We start from the raw sequence: 25,344 nt of genomic DNA on the forward strand, positions 1-25,344 counted from the left end.
TGATTTTTTTCTCCACCCAAGTCACCCTGTGGCATCCATTCAAACTCAACAACTTCATACCCAAAACGTTGACTGGGGTTATCTGTGTATCTGTAAGTTTGTATAGGAAAGATGATAATCAATTTTTTAAACAGAGATTAAATAGTGTAAGAGGTGACACTATAGCAGACGAGTGAGAAACCAGACAAATAGTTTTAAAAACGACCTCCGCAAAGTAGGGCTCTATAAAATGCATTCTCTCTCTCTCCTCCATCCTTTCCTCCCTCCCTCCTACTTTCTCTCTCACACACAGTTCAGACACAAGACATGGAGAAGCAAATGTTTTCTGACTCGATGACTTCAGCGGATTAACGCTCCTTTGAAAGTGATATTGCTACAGCCATAACGTGTTTATGTGTAACACAGACATCTTTATGTATAATGCAGACGTGTCTGTGTGGGGAACATTAACATCCTGGCCTTGTCATTTAGTGAGGTAGGAAGTTCAGCCTAGAACTCGAGATCCCCAAAGCCTTGGGAAATCTTGATACGGGAGGACGGAGCAGGAGAGAAGAAGGGAGATTATTTTAAGGGTTATTTCTCTTTTTTTTCTAACCCCCCTGGGCTTAACTCCTACTCTCAAGAAACAATCCTTTGCCAGCACAGCTGGGATGGTTGTCAGGCAGAGGTATCCTGGCTGAGGATAGCAGTCATCCAAAAAAAGAGTCAATTAGAAGATGCTGGTAAATCACAGAGACACTAAAGTGAGAGTTCCATTTTCTAATAACTTGATGGCAAAACATTTATTTGAGACCCTGACCCTCCATCCCCAAAGAAATTAAGAAGAGTATTTTCTCAAGAATGTTCTTTACATATCAAAATATATCCTGGAAATTATCTTTTTACTTTAATATTTTAAAACTATTGTTCTTTGTAAATTATGAAAGTTACCCAGGCTTACTATAGCAAAATCAAACAATTCAAAAGTATATCAAGTAAAAAGTTAAAGTCTAGCTCTCTCCCTTCTCCCACTACCCAAAGCAGCACTGTCCCATAGAAATGTAATGTGAACCACACGTGCAATTTAAAATTTTGTAGCAGTCACATTGAAAAAGTAAAAAGGAACAGGTGAAACTAGTTTTATATATTTTATTTAACCTAATGTATCCAAATATTATTGCTTCAACATGTAATCAGCAAATTATTCATGAGCTGAAAATGATTAAGATATTTTCTGTTATTTTTTGTACCAAGTTTTCTTGGTACAAATCTGGTATGTGTTTTATACTTATAACATGACTCAATCTGGATGCTAAATTTTCATAGAAAAATTTGACCTATGATTGAGATGTCTTAAAACATATAGTTGAAAAAGATTCACATATCCAAGTTATTGCAAACACTACAAAGTTTTCCAATAACTGAAGTATCAGTTTTTAAGTTAAATATGAAGTAATTAAAATGAAATAAAATTTTAAAATGTGATACCTCTATTTCACTAGCCACATTTCAAGTACTCAGTAGCCATATGTGTTTGTAACTACCATATTGTAGCATGTAGTCCTGTGGGAAACACTGTTGTAAGTTTGGTGTGGAACCTTCTTCACTTTTTCTCCATTCACATATACATAAATACATAATTTAACAAACATATGTATGTTACACATATCTGTATTTAATTTCAGAGAATTGTGCTATATATTTTATTCAATCTATTTTTTCAATTAAAGTTATATTTTGGATATTTTTCCATTACAGAAGGATCTGTATTTTTTAAATAATGCTTGTGTAGTGGGTTTATTGAACCACTTCCCTACTAATGGGCACACAAGTTGTTTCTCATGTTTTACGTTTATAAATATCTGTGCTTGCCTATTATGCTAGTATTTCCGTAGGATACAGCCCCAGAATTGACTCTTCTGAGCCAAAGGGTATATGCATCAAAAAATCTGAATGCTAAAGCCAAATTATCCTCCCAAATGGTTAGGCCAAATTTTATCCAACACTTTTGGCTGTCATTTCTTGTCAGCACCTGTAAATACTTGAAATGCCAGAATCATAAAACATGAAAAAGATCTTAGGGATCATCTATTCCAGTCCCTTTATTTTATGAACCAAGAAGATGGTGCCAAAACTATGGGAAGAGGCCATGTAGCTTATTTGTGGCCAAGCTGGGACCTGAGAAGCTGCCGGGTTCTTGCCTTCTGTCTGGATCCTGGGGAGCACGGAGAAGCCGGGCAGCACCTTTCCAGGCATCCTCAGGAAGGTCATCCTTTCTCTGGCTCCCCGTGCTGTATCATCATCAAACCCACGCTGGCCAGCTCAGCAGGCCTTTCAATGGAGCGTCGCATCACGCCTCAGTAAACAAGGAGCAGGAGTCAAGGGAGCCTTGCCTTGACATTTGTATCCAAAATTGAATTCAGTCTGCTCAAATGCTCGCTACAGTTTCTAGTGTGCCTTTTCCACCTCCCTTCTGCTAAGCACCGCCAAGTCATAGACTCAGGCAGAAGGAAAGAAAGTGATGGGTGGGGGTGGGGCGTGTTTTGTTTCATGCAGAAATAAACTCCACTGGTCAGCAGTTCCTGGCTGGCCAGCTCAGAAACAGTCTTTAATAGGAGTCACTTTGGGAGGCCATGGCAGAAGGGTGTGAAGGTCTTTTGCGGGGGAAGGTGGTTCCCTCTAGCCACCCTTAAGCTGGTGGGGCCCTTGAGATGCCTGAGGCATCTTACATGTCAGTAGGACGGGCTTCTCCCGAGGACTCCTACCCTACAGTTCCCTACAGCGTTACAGAGCCCACGAACACAAGTGCTGGCCCATAGAATCCTTCCAGGGCAGGCACCATGCTCGAATGTGCACTGGTGGCAAACGGCTAGAAACGATCTCTCTTGACTCCATCTCCAGGACACCTCTCTCCTCCTCCTCATTCAGCCCCCAGCCCCATCCCACACCCTGCTCAGCCACCAGGGCCCCTCTCTCCTCTGTCTGTTGCCTACACCCTCAGCTCAACTTCATCACAGACATTAAAAATAAAAAACATATTTGCTTGTGCTAACTCATTTATTTAAAAATCAACTCAGACATCTTAATTCTATTTAATTTTTCTTTCTTTCCTGTCCTACACCCCCACTTCCTTCCCAAATATGATGCTTTCTTGACATATGGGCACCAAAGAGCCAAAATCCAAATTGAATGCTCATACTTTCATTATATATGGGCCAAATAGTTCATACTCCTGCTAAACTTGGAGACGCCTTTTGGTCCTAGTTTTTATTTTTCTGATGTTTCTTTATTGGAAGGAAGGAAAGAGGCATCACAGTAGGAGAAGATGGAGGGTGGGGAGAGCAGAAAGCAAAATAAGGATTTATTTCATGCTGTTTTAGCAGGCCATTGTAAGGCTTCTAACTTTGTCATGCTTGGCACATTCTTAGCCCCTAAATGCAGTTCGTCAACAGACCTCGCTGCTGCGATATCCTGACCTCTGCAATATCTCTAAGTCTACACATTTCTCTTCCTTTTGACCATCTTCACTCTAATTCAATCTTCCCTCAGTTAGCTCCTATGATATTGTACCCACTCTGGGCTGGTAAGTGTATGTCTCACACTGTAGGCAGAATGACTGCAAAGGACTTTTAAGCCTCATGTTAACCCCTGTAGGGATAAGGATAACAATTACGAGCAGCATTGTTAAAATTTGTTGAGCACTTCCTTTGTGCCAGGCACAATTTTTTAAAAATTTTTATCGGAGTATAGTTGGTTTGTGATGTTGTGTATCAGGTATATAGCAAATGAATCTACTTACACACACACACACACACACACACACACACACACACTCTATTTTAGATTCTTTTCCCATATAGGTCATTACAGAATATAGAGTTCTCTGCTATCCAGAAGTTCCTTATTGGTTATCTATTTCAGGTTCCTTTTTTTTAATGCTTAAATATCTGAGTCATTTAATCTTCATAACCTTAGAGGTAAATATGATTATTCTCATTTTAGAGATGAAGAAATTGAAGCACAGAGATGTATGTAATTTGCCCAAGGACAAAACAGTTAAGTGGTGGAACTAGTTTGGGAATCCAATCTAAAAGAATTATTAAGAAATGCCCGAAAAAGAGATGCAGATGTATAGAACAGTCTTTTGATCTGTGGGAGAAGGCAAGGGTGGGATGATTTGAGAGAATAGCATTGAAACATGTATATTATCATATGTGAAATGGATCGCCAGTCCAGGTTTGATGCATGAGACAGGGTGCTTAGGGCTGGTGCACTGGGATGACCCAGAGGGATGGGATGGGGAAGGAGGTGGGGGGGGGGGTGGGGCAGGATGGGGAACACATGTAAATCCATGGCTGATTCATGTCAATGTATGGCAAAACCACTATAATATTGTAAAGTAACTAGTCTCCAATTAAAATAAATAAGTTAAAAAATATATATATTCCCCCCCCCAAAAAAAAAAGAAATACCCGAGTGATTAACATTTACATATGTGGCAATGACAAAAAGGTCACAGACAGGTGTAAATTTTTATACAGACCCCACAGGATGGCAAGGGAGTTGCATCTCACTGATTGATTGGGAGGAACTGCCTGGGCCGCTGGGTTGAGAAAGATCACAAGGCTACATCGGGACCCAGTGGGAAACTATGAAGGATTAGAGATGTCTGTCCTGGGCCAAGTCGTGCCTGGAGTGAGTAGTGCATTTGTTTCCTTGTGCAACAAATTACCACAAATTTAGTGCCCTAAAACAACACAAATTTATTATCTAACAGTCACAGAGATCAGAAATCCCAAGTGTGTTTCCTTAGGCTAAACTCAAGGCATGGGTTGGGCTGCACTCCCTTCTGGGGGTTCTTCCTAGTCGAGAATCTGTTCCTTGCCTTTTTCAGCTTCCAGAGGCTGCCTACATTTCCTGGTTTGTGGTCCAAATCCAGGAATTGCATCACTCTCACTTTACTTCTGTCCTTACTTTTCTGTGACTCTGCCCCTCTCGTCTGCCTCTGTTGCTTAAAAAAATTTTTTTTATTCATTTATTTGGCTGCGTGGTCTTGGTTCCAACACATCAGGATCTTCAGTCTTCCTTGTGGCATAGAGGATCTAGTTCCCTGACCTGGGATCAAATCCAGGCTCCCTGAATTGAGAGCAGGGAGTCTTAGCCACTGGACCACCAGGGCCTCCCCCTTCTGCCTTCAGTCTTTCCCAGCACCAGAGTCTTTTCCAATGAGTCAGTTCTACACATTAGGTGGCCAAAGTACTAGAGCTTCAACTTCAGCATCAGTCCTTCCAAAGAATATTCAGGGCTGATTTCGTTTAGGATTGACTGGTTTGACCTCCTTGCAGTCCAAGGGACTCGCAAGAAGTCTTCTCCAGTTTGGGCTGCTATAACAAGTTACCACAGACTGTGGCTTATAAACAACAGAAATGTATGGCTCACAGTGGTGGAGGCTGGAAGACTGAGATCAAGGTCTGGTTCTGGTGAGAGCTCTCTTTCAAGATGCTGACTTTTCACCGTGTCCTCACATAATGAAAAGACAGCAAGCTAACTCTCTGGCCTCTCACTAATCACATCTGCGAGGGCTCTGCCCTCATGACCTACTTACCTCCCGAAAGGTCCACCTCTGAATACCATCACATTGGGGATTAGGATTTCAACAAAGGAAATTTGGGAGTAGGGGTGGGAGCACAAACATTAAGTCCATAGCGTGAGTCTTTTCTTGACATTGCTATCTTCTAACTGCACCAGGGGACAGAGGTCTGATAAGAACACAAGTGTGTTGCATCCGTTCACTCCTACAGAAGACAGTGGGAAGGGGGGGTGAGTTGCTAGCCTTGCCGCAGCTTCGTTCTTCCATGGGGAGAACATCTCTCCTTTCCCAGCTGCAGCAGCTGGGATTAGAACAATACCAGTCTGAGTCCCAGATAAAGTCAGGTCTTTCAGGAGCTCTCACTCTGCTCAGGATATAGTTCTAGATTCTCAGCAAAGGTGCCCTGTGCTCTAAGCCTTGCCCTCGTCTCCAGTCTTGCCTCTTATTCCACTCCCCCTACCAGCAATCCAGCCTCCAAGTCCAACTCCTGCCTCAAGGCCTTTTGACATGCCGTTCCCCAATTCTGGAATATTCTTGTTACCTCCTTGTGTCCAATTAATTCCTACATTGCTGCTGCTGCTAAGTTGCTTTAATCGTGTCCAACTCTGTGCGGCCCCATAGACGGCAGCCCACCAGGCTCCTCTGTCCTTGGGAGTGTCCAGGTAAGAATACTGGAGTGGGTTGCCATTTCCTTCTCCAACATACCCTTAAGCTCAGCCTAAAATTATATCCTGGAAGAAACTTTCTTTAACCCACCAATCTAAATCAGCACCCCTTCCCCACTCAGGTCATAAAACATGGGGTAGTGTCAGGAACTTGGGGCCTGGACTTAACTGCTTGACCTGCTATCCTAGGCCCATCTCTCATTAGCTTGGGCAGGTTATGCAGACCTCCATACCTCTGACAGCTTCTACTGCAGAGTATCACCATGAGGATTAAATGAGATAATCCATGTAGAAAGTTTGGAAGAGTGTACTATGAGTATAAGCTATTGTTTTCCTTTATAGCAGTTATCCACATTATAATTATAAAATTGCTTGTGTTATTATTTATTTTATATCTGTTTTCCAACATGTAGCAGGTTCTGCAGTGGTAAGGTAGTGTCTTTCTTGTCCGCCACTGTACTGGAGGTATCTAGCATGCTGTCTTCCATGCTGAAGGTTCTCAACAGGTATTTCCTGGATGGATGGGTAGATGGATGGCTGGCTGGCTGGATGAACATATTACCTATTCCTGGAGTAGGTCCCATGAAAAAGTATCACTTTGTCAGAAAATAATCAATACAATTAAAGGGCATTATCTGGAAATTTTTGATTGTCAGATTCCAGGCTGATTAGTAGCCTAAAGTTGGATGCAACATTCACCGTCTCTCCCTTTCTGGGGCCTGTTCTCACCCAGGGCCTTGTGATGCCCATTGCTGGGCAGATTTATGAAACATCTCAACCGACGCTTACATTCCATATGTCACCATTTACACATTCCTGCTGGGGTCAAGGTGGGGAATGGCATGCGTGCTAATAGCTGCATTTCTCACATGAACTTTCTCATAAACCCTCTTCTCAGCTCATTTTACTGATACATTATAATATGCTTTTATAAACAAGTGTTCAAGGGCATGAATGAATGCTTCCTAATTTCCATTTTTTTGAGGACTACAAATCTTGCAAGGACAACTAGAAGTTTCTTACCTTCACCCTTCCACAGGCTAGAATTCCATCTGAACCATTCTAGAGGCTTCCTAAGGAAACAGGACAACATTTTCCAGTGATTCTAAGCTCTTGCCAGATCCTCCTTCCTTAAGTTTCAAGGATACTACATCTATATGTGTTAATTGTGTACTTCTTACTCTCATTCTGTCTGAAGTCCTATAAAAAGGGCTCTTTTGCCAGAAAATAGCCAACAAAATCACCAAATCCAAATGGCCACCGCTGAGCCTTGTTCATCAAGTTGGTGGAAACCTCCCACGGAATGTTTGTTTCTTGGCAAGGAGGCCAACCAACATCAGTCTTCCTGTGCCTTCATTTTCTCTCTGACCTGAATGGTCAGCCAAGCCCTATCTTTGTTCCATTTGTCAAAACACCATTGTTCTTTCTCCTCCCTGTGGCAGTTTCATTTCTATTGTTAAAAAAAATCAGAAGTCAGAGCAGCCTTGGGATGACAGACACAGGTCTTGTTGACTGTGTAGTCTGATTTGTGGCCAAGAGCCAGTCTCATCTATAGCGCTCAACTGACTGTGGAAATCATCTCATGCTAACCAACTCTGGCTCCATCAAACTACAACCCACAAAAGAATTTCTGTCACCAATTGTTCGGTGCTGGGGGGGGTCACGATTTATTGGGTGGTGGTTTCTACAACAGGGCAATCTCTTCTTCCAGCTATAACATCCTCACGTAAAACAATAAGATCATTAAGAAAAAAACAGATCATTTTTCTAAGAGAAATGCCTGATAAATCTGCATTTTGGTGAGTAGGTGGCCCCAGGTTATTACTGAAGAAACACACACAGTTCAGTGCTGGCCTCAGCCTGTTTTATTCAACAGCAGTTTTCATCTGAGCCTAGGGCGACTGAGGCCTTTTTAGATGCTGAATAGAAATACTATGATTTTGGATGCTCCCACTACCATGAACTTTCCCTCTTCCTCTCTTAACATTATTTGCCCAGAATATGTATTTTAAAACAGAATTTGTAATTCAGTACCTATGTTAGATTGGATTTTAGATGCTACTTAAGGGGAGAGGGATTTCTATGAAAATGGGTAAGACATTTTTTCTGTCTTTAAAAATTCTCTGTAAATCATCATTCTAAAATAATTTTTGGGACAATTTATTTAATAGGTAGATTCTTTTAAACAAAGATTATTGGGAATTGAACCGGGCAGTTTGGGGGATTTCTGAAGAGAAGATCCTACCGACTATCAGAGAGAAAAAGCTTATTTCATACATGCGCTCCAGAATCAGATGACTTTGTATTCCCCAAAGACAACGTCTAGAAGCTAAAAAGCAAAGAGCAATGCCTTAAAAATCCCAGGGGAAAATTATTTCCAACCTATCATTATTTACCTAGCCAAATATCAGTCAAGAAAAGGCTAGATTAAAATTATTTGCAGATATACAAGCCCCCTCCAAATCCATCTCCACCTTTCTTCACCCTACCCTGGGCCCCGGGAGGCTGACCTGAACTGACTGCATCCATGAGCTCTCTTACCTTCCATTTCTCATAGGATTTGGTCCATGCAAAGTACTGGCAGGGCTTGGAGGGAGAAAGATGAGATCAGATTATTTGTCCCCGGCTCCTTCCCTGCCAAGTCAGCTCAGGTTGACTTCCTTACCCAAGGCCAGGGTTCATGAAAGGTGGGCCTCTCCACTCTTTCCAACAACTTCAGTTTCTCTGGGTTCCAGGAAACTTTGCTTGCCCCCGTCTCAGTCCCAGGGATGGTAACAGGATCCCTTCACTGACTGTGGTTAGGATGCTTCACTGCCCTTATTGGTTTGCCTTTAACCCTGCCCATATCTTCTTAAATAGACTCTTCATTAAACATTCCTCAATTACCCCATGGGAATGTGGGGTAAAGGACCTGTTTCCTAAAGGACCCCAACCTACGCAAGCAGTTGCTTGGATGACAGTAGATGGTTTCCCTCACTGCTTGAAGGCAGTATATTTACGATGAAAGGCTTCAGCATCATGTCAACCTGGATATATATTCCAGCTCTGCTATTTTGTACTTGTGGAACTTTGGACACGTGACAAGCTTTCCACACCTCATAGATAAAATGGGGATGTTTATGTGACTTTCCTTCCAGTTTCTATGAGGATTGAATGAAATAACCTAGAAAAAAATGTATTGCAGTGCCAGTCATTTAATGAGGACTTCCCAGGTGGCACTAGTGGTAAGGAACCCACCTGCCAAGGCAGGAGACATAAGAGAAGTGGGTTTGATCCCTGAGACAGGAAGATCGCCAGGAGGAGGGCATGGCAACCCACTCCAGTATGCTTGCCTGGAGAATCCTATGGACAGAGGAGCCTGGCGGGCTACAGCCCATGGGGTCGCAGAGTCAGACACAAGTGAAGCAACTTAGCATGCATGCAGGCACAGTAGAAGGTAGTTATTATTAATTATTATTCATGTGCCACGTCTAGCCTGCCAACAGCAGTCCATACTTCGAAGGGCCAAGTGACCCAAAGGTCAGAGATGCCACCCTCATAAGCCTCAAAACCTCCCTTGTGAATCCTGAAGGGATGCCCAAGGATATGGAACCACACAGGGACCCACATACCCAGCCCTGAAGTGTGGTTTGGGTTGAGAGGGCTGCTCTTGCTTATGGAGGTGGGGGTGGACTCTGACAGGCAGGGTGGGGCATCCTCTGGCACCTGGCTCCAAGTTCTGCCCACTGTCCCCAGTTCATGCTCACAGTGGTCTTTGCCAGAGTAGAGGGAAAACTGAAGTCACGATGTATTTCTCAGTAGAGTTCTGATCCCGAATACCTGGATGAGGGTTCTGGTTATCTTCCTTTTGAGGGCTTGACTCCCTGCCTGGGATACTTAACCCCCCTCTTCTACCAGCATCTGAAAACCTCCAGAAAGTCAGCTTTGATGGAGTTCTGTCTTTTAGTGTAATTGCACGTTCCCAGTTTGCCCCTATGGGGCCATCTTCCTTTTTTAAATTTGCAATATTCCTTTAGTTCAAGACTTGAGGATTGTTTGTATGAAGGGGAGCGTGGAACAGAGATGAGGTATAAACAGAAGTTGCTTTTTCAGGAGAGGTAAAAATGAGAAAGCCCAGGTCTGTAAATGTCAGATATGTGCATACGCTTGTGTGCCTGTGTGTATGCATGCTTGTGTGAACAGCTAAACGTACATATGAGCTTCTGGGTTTATACATGTGCATTTTCTTCTTCCTGTGATCACCAGAAATAGCCTAGCTCTGAGATCTTTTGAGAGTCTTCTTGCTAAAAACCTAGGTAGAGTCTTCAGTAGAGCTGCCGCCTGCCTTATTTAGACACAGCATTGGTGTGCGCCCACATTTCGTCTCTGCTCCCCATCCATCCTGGCATACGAAAAGTCAAGTCTGGAGAGAGGGAGAGAGACAAAGAGGAAGAGAGGAGTGATTCAGGAGAGAAAAAAAAAATCAACTTGAGACTCCTTGAAATAGCACATTCCTTGAAATAGCACATCCCCCACAGTACACTGACACAAATTCACGTATTTAACAAAAAAATTAATTTCAGGGACACAGCCATTGTATTGAAGCAGGGTATGCCAGAATCTGACATAAACAGGAAGTGGGTGGGTCAGACTTTAGTTGACACTGTGTGGTAGAAACAGATTCTGTGGCAAAAAATATTTATTTTTACGTTGGCCCATGGATCTTGTCATGATTGGTTAGGACATTAAGTCTGATTATGAGGATAAACTCTGTGCCAAGGGCTGGTGTTGAAGTGGATCCCCAAGGTCTAACCACTTTACTTCCTTCCAGAATTCAGAAGTTAGACTGTACAGAATGATGACCGTTGCTCTGGTTACACAACCTTCTAGATGGGCAATAGTGGACAACCCAAACCGTCTGGTGTCTATTTGCTCATCTTGGGCATGGTGATAATAACTGCTAATTAAAATGGTTGTTATGAGAAAATACAGAGAATGCATGAGAAAGCCTACGCACTTTATAAATGATGGCAGATAATTACTATTATGCAAAGGAGAGGAGGAGGAGGGAAGGAGGGATGGAGAAGGGAAGGAGGGGGAGAACTAATTACATAAAAAAGTCACCCAGAGGGCCATCTGGGGAGCATAGAGTCATTTTATAGTACCCTTTAAAGAAATTGTGTTCCACATTCTCTTAAATAAGCTTGCTAATTTCCCTGATGGGGCTATTTCTTTGTTTCTAAGCTTCAGCATTTTATTCTGTTGTAATTATACAATATTTCAGGTCTGACATCAAAAAGTGCATCATCTGTTTTTATCTTTCTCAGCCTCATCCACATCCTTAGTGACTGGTGCCAGGTATCCTGGGGTCACCCAAAGTACTTTTGTTCCAGAGACCTTGCAAAGTAAGCCAGTGCAGCAATTTAGAAAACTTCTCTTGCTTGTGGACAAAAATACATTAAAACAACCAAGGGAGTGATTACTCTTTGGGATAATTATTTTTAATGTCTTACTAAACACGTTTGCAATGTTTTTCAGGTCCTTTGAGATTCAAATTAGAAGAAAATCTTTTTTGTTTGTTTTGTTGTGTATCTTGGAACTTGATCATGGGTAAATGTCTGTGATGTTTGCATATTGTGTTAACACTAAACTCTCCCATCCCCACTCCTTACTTCCAAAGGCTGTCAGGATTTCATCAGCATTGAATAGGCAACAATATCAAAATACACGGTGGAGAGAATTAATGGTTTCTTTGTGGCTTTCTGGTTATCTTCCTTTGACTGTGATACCAAATGCAACTCTGAAAGATGCTTGCTGTGCTTTGGCGTTTGATCAGCCACTCACTTCAATTCAGTTCCAAACCAGAAGAGCTCCCCCTTGGGGTATCTTTGTTGCTAAATCTGTATGAGGCATCATTGACTACTTTTAAGTGAAAAGATCCTGTCAGCATAGTAGGTATCTTGTTAAGTCCTCCTTAAAGTACAATGATGCTTTCCTAATTTTAATAATATTGTGGTTAGCTAATTATGTCACAGGCCACTAGAGGCCCTCTCTCTAAAACCTAGTCTCCCTGATCACCATACTGAGGAGTTTAAGAGAATTCTTGGACTTGATCTAAGTGAGACCTGTTACAAGGAGACTTCTTACAGCACAAATTCCACATCCTGCTTCCACTGTGACCGAGTCCTACAGCATAGCCAGACAGTGAGCAAGTTGAGAGCAAGAACTGTGTCTCGCCAGTTCAGTTGCTGGGCCCATAACAGGCACACAGTAAGTGTGGATGAGTGAATAAATAATACATGTTAGTCACTCACTTGCAGCCAACTCCTTGTGACCTATGGACTGTAGCCTGCCAGTCCCCTCTGCCCATGGAATTTTCCAAGCAAGCATAATAGAGTGGATTGTCATTTCCTACTGTGAGGGATCTTCCCGACCCGGGGATCGAACCCATGTCTCTTGCATCTCCTGCACTGGCAGACAGATTCTTTATCATTGCAACACCTGGGAAGCCCTGGATGAGTGAATGCTATTATACAAAGATGGTTCTCATCCAGCACCAGCTTGGCCTTGGGGACAGCTCTGCCACTACCTAGCTGTATAATCCTGGGTTAATTATGTAATGTCTTATCTGAAATATAAGGGGTAGGGCTAGAAGCTTTTTAAAGTTCCTCGCAGCTGGAACCTGCCGCAAACTGCTGCTTTACCACATAGAGAATTTATCTTCTATATCCTGTGTGCAATGAGTGGTACCTGGTAAGGCTTCATATTGAGTGAGGAAAAGGACATGGTGAAAAACTTCTTAATAGGTGATATTTAGATTCCTCTTGCCCCAAATGATTACTTAAAGCACGTGCAAAATGAAAAAGTCCAGCTGTCTCAAATATTCTCATCTTTTGAAAATGGTTCTGTTGATAGAATCCACAGGGTAACTGAAGTCTCTGTGGAGTTCTCTATGCACGTAGCCTATCTGAGAGGAGCAGGTGAATTTTTTTTTTTAAACCCAGCCTCAAACAGAGAGATGATCAAGAAGCAGTTATGGCATTAATAGGTTCACTTTAGATCTATCTGTGATAGACATAATTAGAAATGCGTTTAGCAAATACAACTGCCTTGAGGAGATGGGGCTAAATTGACCTAACAGATGTTCATGTCCAATAATAATAATGATACACTGTGTTTATTTGGACACCGATTAAACTGTTCCTGCTGACTTCAAGGTCCCAGTGCAAAATCCTGGATTCAGATCCTGTGGATTTATCACACCCAATGGAGGACACTGGCTCTCTAAACCTCTGAATGGATTATCCTCTTCCATTAGAGTGGGCTCATCCTTTCCAAAAGATAACATCTTGTTTCTCTGGCCTGAATTTCCCTTGACTTCTTTCAAAATACAATTTGTGAAAACAATGTGTGAGAACACATGACAATGGGAAGTACTCAGTGGGAACCCTGCAATAAACATGTCAGGTGTATAAACTAGCTGATGCTATTTATTTGGTCCTTAAGAAGGAAGTATTGGGATAGGATAAATTGCAATCATTTTTCAACATCTTAGATTTCTCCAATAACGCATATATGTTGGCAGACCTTAGCAGATCATGCTAATTTATTTGTAAGTCATCAAAGGAAAGAATAAAATATATGACTTCAGGCAAATGAATGGACTGGAAAACCAAATTTGGGCAACAGCTATATTTTCTTACGCCAGAAATAAACATGTCAACATGGTAAGGAGGGTTTTGTCCCACTCCTGGCTGAACTTTTGAGGGGTGAGATGGCTAATATCGAGGGACCCAGTTTTGTGGTCTTTTCTCACAAATTGTTCCACGATTTAAGAAAAGGACAATCTGCAGCGTGACACAGCAAACCAGGTCAGAATAATATTTCTTAATGGCGATTCCTGCAATGTTCTATTAATTACAGCAGCGGTTCAGAATTTTCTGTGCCTTGATGGGTTGTATTTTTAATAAACAGGCACCCATTTTAAAAAATTTAATGTGATATAAAACTGAGTTCCAAGGAATCTCTAATATGTAAGTGATGAAAAATGATGTGGGAGAGAAGAAGCAAACATGTGCCTATCTATATATACACCATACACCAGTGTCCAAAAGATGATCTTTGTGAACATAAAAGTTTATGCTGCCTCTGATTTGTGTGACTTTTAAAATGCACTCGCAATATTTAGGGATCTTGGAGCATAACATCAGAATAGAAACTCTTTGCCCTAAATTTGCGTGTACTCTCTGGCTTTCTCTCTTACTTGCTCCACATGGATTCTCCCTCTTTTCTAGCCAAATTAGTTTACCCACAATTCCCTTTGTGGATGGCATCTCTACAACATGCCTCACCTTACAACATTCTTACCTGCCTATTTCTATTGCCGCCGTTCCTTGAATCTGGGGACAGGGATCCTCCAGCTCCTATGGGGTGGGGTGGGGTACTCTAGTTCAAGTCCCACTCCTCTAAGAAGAATTTTCCTTTCTATCCCAGCTAGCAATAAAGATCTCTTCTACTGATAATATTCTAGGGCAGAATTTCTCAACCTCAGCACTTACTATTTTAGGCTAAATAATTTTTTGTCATGGGGGGAATGCCCTGTGCATTTAAGAATGTTCAGCAGCATCCCTGGCAGCTACTCACTAGATGCCAGTGGCATCCAGCTTCCTACTCCCACAGAGTTGTGACAATCACAGATGTCTCTAGACATTGCCAGCTGTCCTCTCCCCCAACACCAACCTCGGGTTCAGGGCAAATCACCTCAGTTAACCACTGCCCTACAGTTCTTCCCAAATCAGATCACTGATTCTGGAGAACAATGATCAGGTCCTTAGCAGTACTTTGGTTCATGTTCTAAGTTATTTGAAGATTAACGAATAAAAGATGTTTTTTAAAAATTATCAGTTGGGAGTTTCTAAAAATTAACACTAGGTTAACTTGAATCAAGTACTCTTGCCTGGAAAAACCCATGGATGGAGGAGCGTGGTAGGCTGCAGTCCATGGGGTCGCACAGAGTCAGACACGACTGAAGTGACTAGCAGCAGCAGCAGCAGCAGCAGATCCTCAGAAAATTTTAATAGGAGTGTATATTATTGCCTTGTCCCTCTTAAAAAAAGCTTTATAGAACTATAATTTTAATACCACACTATTGAGTTGAAATGAGAATACACAAGTTTACAGACTGTCTCTGCAACTTTAGAAACATTACTGTTGAAATTACTAACCATTGCTGATAACCCTTATAGAAAATTCAGTGATGTAAGTTCCTCTCAAATAATAAGCTCCGTTTGTTGCTAGAAAAGTTGGTCTCTTCCGAAAAACTAGGTTTCTTCTTTCTATTGCCTAGAGAGAGATATGTAACTAGTTTTATTTTCCCTTTTTGAGTTGGCTGTCAGGAAGCTCAGAGCTAAGATTTATGTTCAATTACAGTAGCTATTCTCATTTTTTCATTTCTAACATCAGTCCAATCTTTCCTCCACTAGCTCCACTTAACTCTTATCTTTCACCTTTGCTCTAACAGCTTTCTTAAATCCATCTTTTTTATAAAATAAAATTTTAAGCAAGTGGAGTCCTTATCACTTACCATCAAAACCAGGATGCTTTTGGAAGTAAAGGGAAAATAATAACTAAGCTGGGACAACAGCTTAAACTGAAGCTTCCCTGGGCAAAATCAAAATGTGATGTCACTCTAGAAACACATAATAAATAGATGACAGCAATTACTCCATTCCCAGGTTGGGGATAATTAAAGATAAACATGCGCCCTGAATAGAAAGTCAAAGTTATGTGCTTCTTTCTTATTTATCATGTGTCAATCTGTTGATTAGAGTTTAACATTTATTATCCCTTGGGAAATGTTGTAATTAACCTCTATATTAGTAGAGGGAAAAAATTTAGGCATTCTTAATCTATTTAATTTCTACCAAAGGGAAGAGGGGGGGATCCTTCAGATCTGGAACAGTGATCACAATAGAAGTTTCATCTGTTTGTGATTTATGGAGACTTGGAATTAAATGCACTATTGACCAGTATCAGATTTCTAATGACTCTATCTTGTTTTTCCTAAGCAACTTCTCATAAACTTTTATAATATCTTGAGCAGCCAGCTAATACTATGTTCAAGCCTGTTTATAGAACTATTAATAAATGCTGTGTGGTAACTCCAGGAAGACAGTCAAATTGCTTTTTCTCTCCACTGGCTGAAAACAGTTTCCTGCTTATTTTGAAAAAGCATGGGATGACCAACATCTTTGATATATGTTAGATATTCTGCAAAGATCCCAGTGGAACTAAATAAAATTCTAATTTTTATCCTAAAGAGCTTATAGTCAAAAAGGAAACACTGTCAATGCCTTGATTGCAAAGTCTTTCACAAATGAAAGAGTGAGATATCTATGCAGCCCCAGGTAGTTTAAAAGAAGATAGGAATTTGTTTCTGTGTGAATGCTCAGAATCATGTTATAATTCAAGTTCTTGAGGGCTGATTTGTTTTTTGAAGTCAGCTAATATTCTCTGATTAGACAAATTAAAATTTAATTACTACCATTTAGATTTCTGACCACATGCCAGACACCATGCAGGCACTTTACATGCATTGTGTTAATCTGTTCTCAAAACAACTCTGAGGCAAAGGTATTATTAGCCCCATTTTACAGTTACAAAAATTAAGGCTCAGAGAGAATACAAAAGTCACCCAAAGTCTACAGAAAATAAGTAGCAGAGGAGGATTTAAGCCCCAGCCATCTTATCCTTAAGTCAGATTCTTTACACTAGTCTGTGCCTCCAGAGTAAGAAGCTACTGGTGTGAAAGTGTAGGGCCCACCTCTGAGCCTAGGAAAATGACCAGAGAAGGATAATAATAACAGTAACAGCAACATCCATATAGCACACACTCTCTGCTGAGTATTGTTTACATGTATCTCATTTAATTCTCACAACAAACACAAGAGAAAGGCCCACTTTTCAAATGAAGAAAAACATGAAAGCAAATGATGGACCCCAGTGCTTCCAAGAGTATTCCTGTCCACTGTTCGTTCTCACGTTACAGATCACCCTGATAGTTCTGTGCATTGCCTAGAACTTTACAGTTTTCAGATCACTCTGTATACTTTATTTCATTGTTTTCATTATCCTCCTTTTCCAGATAAGGGTACTGAAAAATCAAGACCCTAAGTTATTTCTCCAAGGCCATGGTCATTGGCAGAGACAGGATTTAAGTCCAGGTTTTCTTGTGGCTAGCCTGGGATTTTTATTCTGGACCTGGCTGTATACCTGAAATGTAACTATAAGGAAGAAGGCAATCCTAAACTTTTCAAGCTGACTTTAGCCTTGACCTTTCTGTACTGAAAGGAAAGAAGTTGATTTTGAAGCAAAGTTACATATTTCCTGTTTCAGGGCCAGGTGTAGGGCACAATGATTTCAATTTACTTTAAGGTGGCAACATCCTTGCCTGAGATCAGACTCTTGAGCAAAGGGCTTCCCTTCCTGGCCTTCTCCCCGATCCAGCAAGAACAAAGATTGCTACATTTTCTTAACTCACACCAATTCCAGCTCTAATTCTAGAACTCATTAGTTCTTCATAGTTAGAAGCAAAAGGCAAAGCAACAGAAAACCAGACTGTATGTTAATATAGATAACAGCCACCATTTATGGAATGCTTCCTTTGGGCTAAAAAGTTTACATGCCTTATCTCATTTAGTTCTCACAACTTGAATAAGTGCTGTTATTTTTACCTTTGAAAAGGAGAAAGTCAAATTTTTCAGAGTCTCAGTACCTTTCAGTCCCTCAGCTAGGGCTGACAATTTTAATGCAGCTCCACCTAAACAGCTACCCAACCGATTCCGTAAAGTCCAGCCTGGTAGGCAGAGATTTATCTATACCAAGCATTCCAAATCCTTCAGAATCTCCCTGCATCTTGGCAGTAGGGTGGGATACTCAGTAAACATGTTAAAATACGGCAGTGTGGGTAGAGGGCAGAATGAAGTGAGAGCGATTTGGTGCTGCCATCCCCAGGCCTCCTTGTTCCTTATAGCAGTTATCACAATATGAAAGCACGTGACTTGTAGCTTGTCTGTCATTCCCACTGGAATGTGAGATCCATGGGAGCAAGGCAGACCTTGTCCCCACATCGCTTTAGTCTCAGTCCCTGCTACAATGCCTGTCACATAAGATGTGCCAATGAATAGTTGCTGCGTGGTGAATAAATGAATGGAAATGAAAGGATAAGGATGCCCCTGCTGGAGATAAAGGGGAGATTATTCCCTTTTTCTGGTTGACTCCATGATTTAAAAAAAAAAGCTTCAGAGCAATCATTCTAAAGACAAAACAACAACAAAATGCCCTGCTTTGCCGAGGTTTACCGAGAGCCCCGGTTATGGGTTTTTCAAGCCACTGCTCCTTAAACATTTTATCGATTTCTGTCTTGGGTATACCTCTGCTAGGAATGCTGGCAATTCCCTCCCCTTGCTCCCCCACACCTCTTCTCCCAGACGACCTCTAGTGAACACACATCCTTCTCCTGCTGATCAGCTGCATATCCGGGTTCGCAGACGAAGGCCCAGGTGGCCCTACCCTAACGGCTCATCCGTTATCTGTATGAAGAGCCAGTGCTTTTCTGAGCAGATTTTTTTTTAAAGCTAAACATTCTATAGAAAGCAATGCCTTTTGTTCTTTATCTCTTCTTTCCTTATTCCTGTGCTTCTGATCAAATATATCCTTTAAAAAACCTGTTTACTGAATATTCCAAATGCAAACTGTTCAGATTTTTCCTTTCTGTCACACATTTTGAGCACCACAGTGCTAACAGGCTGCTCTAAAGAATATTCCCTTCGTGCCCTGCCATGGCCCCCATGTTCCTTGCTTAACATTTGGATATTTTTACAACATATTCAGTTTGAAAGATAATACTGATACCTCGTTTTATATGAACATTTATACACCAGGACCCTGGCAAGGAACTGACTTCATTGGGATGTTTTATGGCTTAATTCATCTGAATGATTTATATCTCGTTTTGTCTAAGTATTTATGCTAATAAATTTAACAGATTCCCCCTTACTGCCTGGTCCTTCGTTTTCTTCAGGGGGTCAAAGTGAGAGGAAAATAAAGCAGCATGTTACTAAAGAAAGAAGGAAGAAATTGGCACAACTGATTTAGGACACAAATAAAATTACAACACAAATAACATCTCTGATTACAGTTAAGGTGGGGCAAGTAAAAAAAAAAATCCTAGATCCAGATAGATTTCCGTAATTAAGCTATCTCTCAAAGGCAGAATCGCAAAGGTGACAGAATATTTAGCAAGCTAATTTACTGAGGAAAGTTTTGTTCCTATATAATTAAATCCAACACTGAGGAAAAACTGACAACTATTAAATCGAGTGCAGTCTGGAGAGGGAAAGGGGATAAGATAAAATCCAATCTATAAAATATATTCCATTATCTTTTATAGGTTAAAAGAAATACTTGGAAAGAATCTTCTAAGATGAGAAGATTTTAAGATTGTGTGAGGATATTTTTTTTTACAGGTGCAGAGTAAGTTCGGGGTTTTTTTTCCTCTTGGTTTTTTTTCTTTTCCCCATCTTTTTTTTTTTTTTTTTTCCCATGTTGTTTGCAAAGTTGAATCTGGGGTCAGGAGTTCTAATTGTAACCTCAGACTGGAATTCCAGATGGTGCGCTCAGGACTAGAAGCAACTCTCAGCTCATCAATTTCATAGGCCTGCGTATCTGCTCTGGCCACGGCCCGGCCTCCATCCCCACTGTGGCATTAATGCAGAACAAATTGAGACATATCCTCTATATAATTAGTTCCAGAATTTAAAAAGATTTACGGTACAATAATAGAGGCAGCGCTGCGGAATCCTTTCATTGGGGACTCTCTCGCGGTGGCATCAGAACAGACGGGTAACCCTGACCGCTTTAGACACTGCGAGCCGGGGGTGGGGGAAAGGGGAGTTTTGCTCTGCGCACCTCGTAGTGCGCACGGGTCCTGGGACCCCAAACCAACTGAGTCTGAACCGTAGATGGGAGATTGGCCAAAAAGTCCAGTTAATTTTCAAATGAACAGAGGAGGCCGGGGGGTAGACAACAAAAGCCCTTCTCTTCCTTTTTTCAATTTAGATAAATGAAGCTGGGATTTCCACCGCCTGCGCGGGGATGGAAACCAGCCTAAGCGCCTGCCGCGGTCCGGGGTAGGCAGTCTGCTAAGAGCTGGAGTCGTCGGGGAGGACAGCAGCAGCGGTCAGAAGCGTGGAGCTCGGGCGCTGGCCTCTGCGCGAGGCGCTAAATCGAACGCTGACTCCTCCCCGGCAGCCCACCACTCCTTTTTGCTGTCTGCGGCCCCGGGCGCGGGCAGGCGGCCCCAGCCCTTGACAGATCGCAGCGCCTTGGTGTGTTTATTCAGTTGTCGGCGGCCGCGGGGGTGACGCCCGGAGCGCGGCTCCGGAGTACGGTCTGGTCCCTGGGGCCGCGGCTACAGGGCCAGGCTGGGCACTTGGTCAGCTCCAGTTGACGGCGCCGGGGTCAGAGTGGGGGTGGGGATGGGGGTGGGGGTTAGAGGACCTCCCTCCCCCTCCCACTCAGCCTCGATTTTAAAATCTTGGAATAATTAAGCCCCTTCCAGGCCAAGATGAACTTTACCAATGACACCAAAGCCACGTAGGTTTCCAGCATCTCCCTCCTTTCCTTTGCTCCCCATTTCATTAGCTCTAAAGAGGCCGAGGGTGGTGTGTTAAGCCCTGAGAGGAACCTGGGTTCCTTGGTTTTGCCACTAATTTGTTCAATGTCCTTGGACAATAATAACAAAAACCTCTAACTTTCATCGAGGACATAGGCCAACACTATCTTTTGTCTACTCCTGAAGTCTCCTTGAGGGTGGGTACTAATAACTCATTATTCCATGCGACCAGTAAGGAAACTGAGGCTCCCAGCGGCTACAGACCGCGTCTGGTTACCTGGTGGGAAGCTGCGGTCCCTTTCTCTGGCCACCCATCCCTTGAACTTAACCACTGCACGCCACAGCTGCCTCTCCGCCCTCTGCCTGGGCCTCAGTTTCCTTTTCTGCAGAACGAGAAGTTGAATTTCTAGCTCTGTCAATCGGTGGTTCAGACCACATCCTCTGCCAGAGGTCTCCTCGCTATCTGGGGAGTGGGAAGGTGAGTGAGAGAAAGGAGTAGCCAGGTCTCCGCAGCCCCCAGATCCCTGGGACCTTGGGCGGCTCTCGAGCTGCCGGAGATGCCGCCGATCGCCCTACCTGCGATCTGCTGGGGCGGGCAGAAGTTGGACCTTCTTTCCGACCAGACTGTCTGCCCGGCTAAGGGCGCGGAGGCTAGCCGAGCGGGCGCGTCCGCCTGGGGAACCGCAGAGCGCCCGCCGAGAACGTTATCTAGCGGAGGAAGACGTGGAGAGCTGAGGACCCGGATGGGCGCGGTAGTTTGCGGGTTTCCCGGGGTTGGCTCCGGGGCGCCTGGGCTCAGGGCACGGACGCGGGCGAGACCGAGGGACCTTCGAAGATCTCATCTCGGGGGAGGCTGCGGCTGCGGATGCACAGCACTTATTTCTCTGCGCTGTGGATTGCAGGGGACTCCTCCCACCGCTTCGAACTACAGGTCGGGGCGAGGGGGTACCCCAGGGTCGAAATGGGGATCGCATCACTGCTTTTCCCTCTCTCAAGAATTTGCAGGCAACAAGTAGAGTCCTAAATTTCCTAGCCCCCCCCCCCTTCCTCTCACCCCAGGCAAAAACTTTTTTCCCCCTCTTCAAGTCAGAATTAAGCGCCCTTGCTCTCTCTAGGATTCAAAACCACAAAAGGTCACAATCAAGCCACCCTCCTCCAAATACCCCCAACAAACTGCACAGAAGGATAAAAAAAAAAAAAACAAACCTCAAGCTTCCCCGTTTAGAGGTGGAAATCCCTGTCTTTTCCTAAATGGCTTGCTTTCCCTCACAGCGCTTGAGAAAAAACTACTTCGAAGTATAAATAAGAGTGAAAGGTGTGAGACAGGGGTTTAGGGCATCCTAGAGGGCAACTTGGCCTGAGAAGTCTGAGAGGCCTTTCTCCATCAAAAAGACTTAAAGCCCATGTCCTCTGCCCAGCGATGGAGCCCCGCGCAGGCTTACAGATGCGGCGTGCGGGAGAGGAGTGGGCGACCCACAACGAGTGTGGGCGAGAAGGAGCTGGCCTCGAGAGCCTTTTCACTTCTTTAAAAAGAAGAGAAAGAAAAAGCTTCTGAGCGCAAACTTCGAAAAGTCAGGCACCAAAGTCGCGCAGAGAGGTGTCCATCACTGCGAACGTGGTCCGGCCATCAAATGGGTAGCGCCTGTTCCCGACCTTTGCCCTCAAGGTTTCCTGCGCCTCCAGGACGAGCGACCTCCAGAGGGACCTGTACTTAGCGTGTAGGTGCCGCACACGCTGTGGGTCCGCACCCAGAGCTCCTGGCTTTTACTTAGTGCAAATTAATTAAAACCAAAGCTCCTTGTGAGTAAATCAAGGCTTTAAAAACGCCCAGCTTCTTTATAAAACTGCAACCACCTTGATTGTTGCTTCACGTGGACTTGGCTGAAAATCTTCGGGCCCCATCCGCGGCCAGCCTCGTGTCAGAGGCCAGGCGGCACCCGGCCGCTTCCCGCCCCGCGCTCCTGGCAGTCCCAGGCTGCGCCGTCGCCGCTGCCTCCTGGGCGTTTCCACGCGCCTCTGAAGCGCACTCCCATCCAGGTTGCCGGCGCTTCTAGCCTAGGGTCTTTTTTTCCGATAGAAGCCGACTATTTTAGAAAAACCAACATAAACTAAACAAAACCTCAAACACCTGTTCTGGGGCGCGGGACTCCCAAAGAACGACTAGGTAGAGCTAGGAACGTGATTTGGCTGCGCCAGGCGCTGGGAGCTCCCAGCGGTAAGAACCCTGCCTTGGGCCGCTTGAGGTGCTCCTCCGTCCCCTTAACCTGGCTTGTGCCTCTTGGGCAGTCACCGCGCATCCAGAGAGGTACTCCCGACTGGAATGAGCGGAGGCAAAGCTCAGCAGGAGCGGCTCCGGGAGCCAATCTCACCTCCTAGGACTTCGTATCCAAACCTTCCTCACCCCCTACCCTCCACACTCGGCGCCAGGATTCTCCGACCGGAATCTGGGCATTTTCCTAAGGGTTTTCTTTCCTCCCAAACTAGCCGCCATTCTGTTTTGCCGGCTTCACCGTCGAAGAGTTAAGATACTCCTCACTAGAAAGGGAGATGAGGTGTCGCTGGCACCGATTTCAGGTGCGCGGAAACCGCCCTTCTCTGGGCGCAAACCTCACCATGTCACCAGTCAATGGAATTACGCTCCGTTTATTACAATTGATGCAACCTCCAGGTCACCCACCTACGCCTGAGTCTGGCCTCTGGAATCCACAAAAAGCCACCCCACTCCCTAGTGACTCTGAGATTATGACCACCAGCCCAGTCTGACGGCTCTAGAAGCAAGAGCCGGACTCGGGGCGCAAAGCAAGAAATCCGCGGTTTTGAAGTCCAGGAAAGTTCTCTGCAGCTATTCCGAAGTTCCCGCCCTCGTGGAGCCCCCTGCCCCTCCCTCCAACCCGCCCTCCCCGATTAACAACCCCATCCCCACCCTCACCACAAAGGGATGCAGGGGGGACATTCCCTGCTCACCTGGAGCGGCTCGCCAGTGCCCCGAGGCGCCCACACTCGCGAAGGCCGAGAAGGGGAGGTGGGGGGGGGGGAGGCCTGTGTCCCACAGGCCAGCGGAGAGCGCGTGGCGGTAGGAGAGGAGGGTGTCTCTGAGAGGGACGCTCCCTCTGGCCCGCCCCCCACCCCCACTGCGAGGACGCCCCCAAGGAGTCGCGCGCCGGGCCTGGATCCGCTAGGGCTGCGGTGTGAATGGAGCCGCCGAGACTCCTGACTCCTCCTCCTCCCCCGCTGCCGGCCCCTCTTATTTGAGCTTTGAGAAGCTGGGGGCAGCCAGGCAGCTGGGGTAAGGAGTTCAAGGCAGCGCCCACACCCGGGGGCTCTCGCAACTCGACCGCCTATCCGCTCCCCCCTTCCCGCCCTCCCTCCCACTCATTCACTCACCCACCCACCCAGAGCCCGGACGGCAGCCCAGGAGCCGGGGCCCCGCCGCCTCCTCGCCGCGATCCTGGACTTCCTCCTGCGGCAAGAGCCGGCGTCCACGTGTGCCCCGGAGCCGGCGTCTTCGCACACGCTCCGGCCCGCGCCTGGGTGCCTTCAGCAGCCCCAGCTGCCGGGGTTCCGGGCTCCGGAAGGCATCTGGGCCAAGTTAGGCGCGGCGGAGTCGAGCGCCGAGCGTCTGCAAAGCCGGAGGGGCCGCGGAGCGTCCGGGGTTGAGCCACAGCAGATGGGCTCCGACGTGCGGGACCTGAACGCGCTGCTGCCGGCCGTACCCTCGCTGGGCGGCGGCGGCGGTTGCGCCCTGCCCGTGAGCGGCGCGGCGCAGTGGGCGCCGGTGCTGGACTTTGCGCCCCCGGGCGCCTCGGCTTACGGGTCCTTGGGCGGTCCTGCGCCGCCGCCGGCTCCGCCGCCACCCCCACCGCCGCCTCACTCCTTCATCAAACAGGAGCCGAGCTGGGGAGGCGCGGAGCCGCACGAGGAGCAGTGCTTGAGCGCCTTCACCGTCCACTTCTCGGGCCAGTTTACCGGCACGGCTGGAGCTTGTCGCTACGGACCCTTCGGTCCTCCTCCGCCCAGCCAGGCGTCGTCCGGCCAGGCCAGAATGTTCCCCAACGCGCCCTACCTGCCCAGCTGCCTCGAGAGCCAGCCCGCTATTCGCAACCAGGGTAAGCGGGCTGGGGAGCGCCCCCTACACGCGGGGCGGTGGCGGCTGGGTTGTGACCGCGCGCGGGCACTCCCCGGTCCTACCCCTTCCCTGACCACAGCTCTTACCCGGTCGTCTCCCGAAGGACTGTTAAGGGTAGAGGAAGCCGCAGCTGGGGCAGACAGGAGGCCCAGGGAAAGGAGGAAGTCCACAGCGTGGGTTCCTGACATCCTCCAGGGCGGGGAACCGGACCCTTCGCTTGAGCCGGGAGGTCATCTGGGGCCCTTGGACCCCAGGAAATTATCAGGCTACTACTCCCCGTGGGGATGGGAACCGGGAACCGGTGCAGTGCCTGGCTCTGCCTCGGGAAGAG

The 25,344-nt window shown here is 45.3% G+C and overlaps 1 protein-coding gene and 1 long non-coding RNA gene across 10 annotated transcripts in view; one reads left to right on the plus strand and one right to left on the minus strand.

Annotated features, from left to right (window-relative positions):
• Positions 1 to 4,997: 4,997 nt before the first annotated feature.
• Positions 4,998 to 23,951, minus strand: LOC139037107 (uncharacterized). The gene is made up of 2 exons (XR_011489924.1): positions 23,852 to 23,951; positions 4,998 to 10,636 (listed from the first exon to the last, which is right to left on the minus strand). It is a non-coding gene; the product is annotated as an uncharacterized lncRNA (long non-coding RNA).
• Positions 23,952 to 24,539: 588 nt separating this feature from the next.
• WT1 (WT1 transcription factor) overlaps positions 24,540 to 25,344 on the plus strand; it is a 47,911-nt gene continuing 47,106 nt past the window's right edge. For 5 of the 9 annotated variants that reach the window (XM_070473215.1, XM_070473218.1, XM_070473217.1 and 2 more), the window contains exon 1: positions 24,540 to 24,993. In XM_070473215.1, the coding sequence (XP_070329316.1) occupies positions 24,555 to 24,993 (439 nt within the window). In that variant the 5' untranslated portion in view covers positions 24,540 to 24,554. The remainder of the gene's footprint in view (positions 24,994 to 25,344) is intronic. The other 4 variants (XM_070473213.1, XM_020911284.2, XM_020911285.2 and 1 more) reach the window with 1 other exon arrangement.

Source organism: Odocoileus virginianus, chromosome 10, assembly GCF_023699985.2.
Source record: "Odocoileus virginianus isolate 20LAN1187 ecotype Illinois chromosome 10, Ovbor_1.2, whole genome shotgun sequence".
Classification (NCBI taxonomy): Eukaryota; Metazoa; Chordata; class Mammalia; order Artiodactyla; family Cervidae; genus Odocoileus; species Odocoileus virginianus.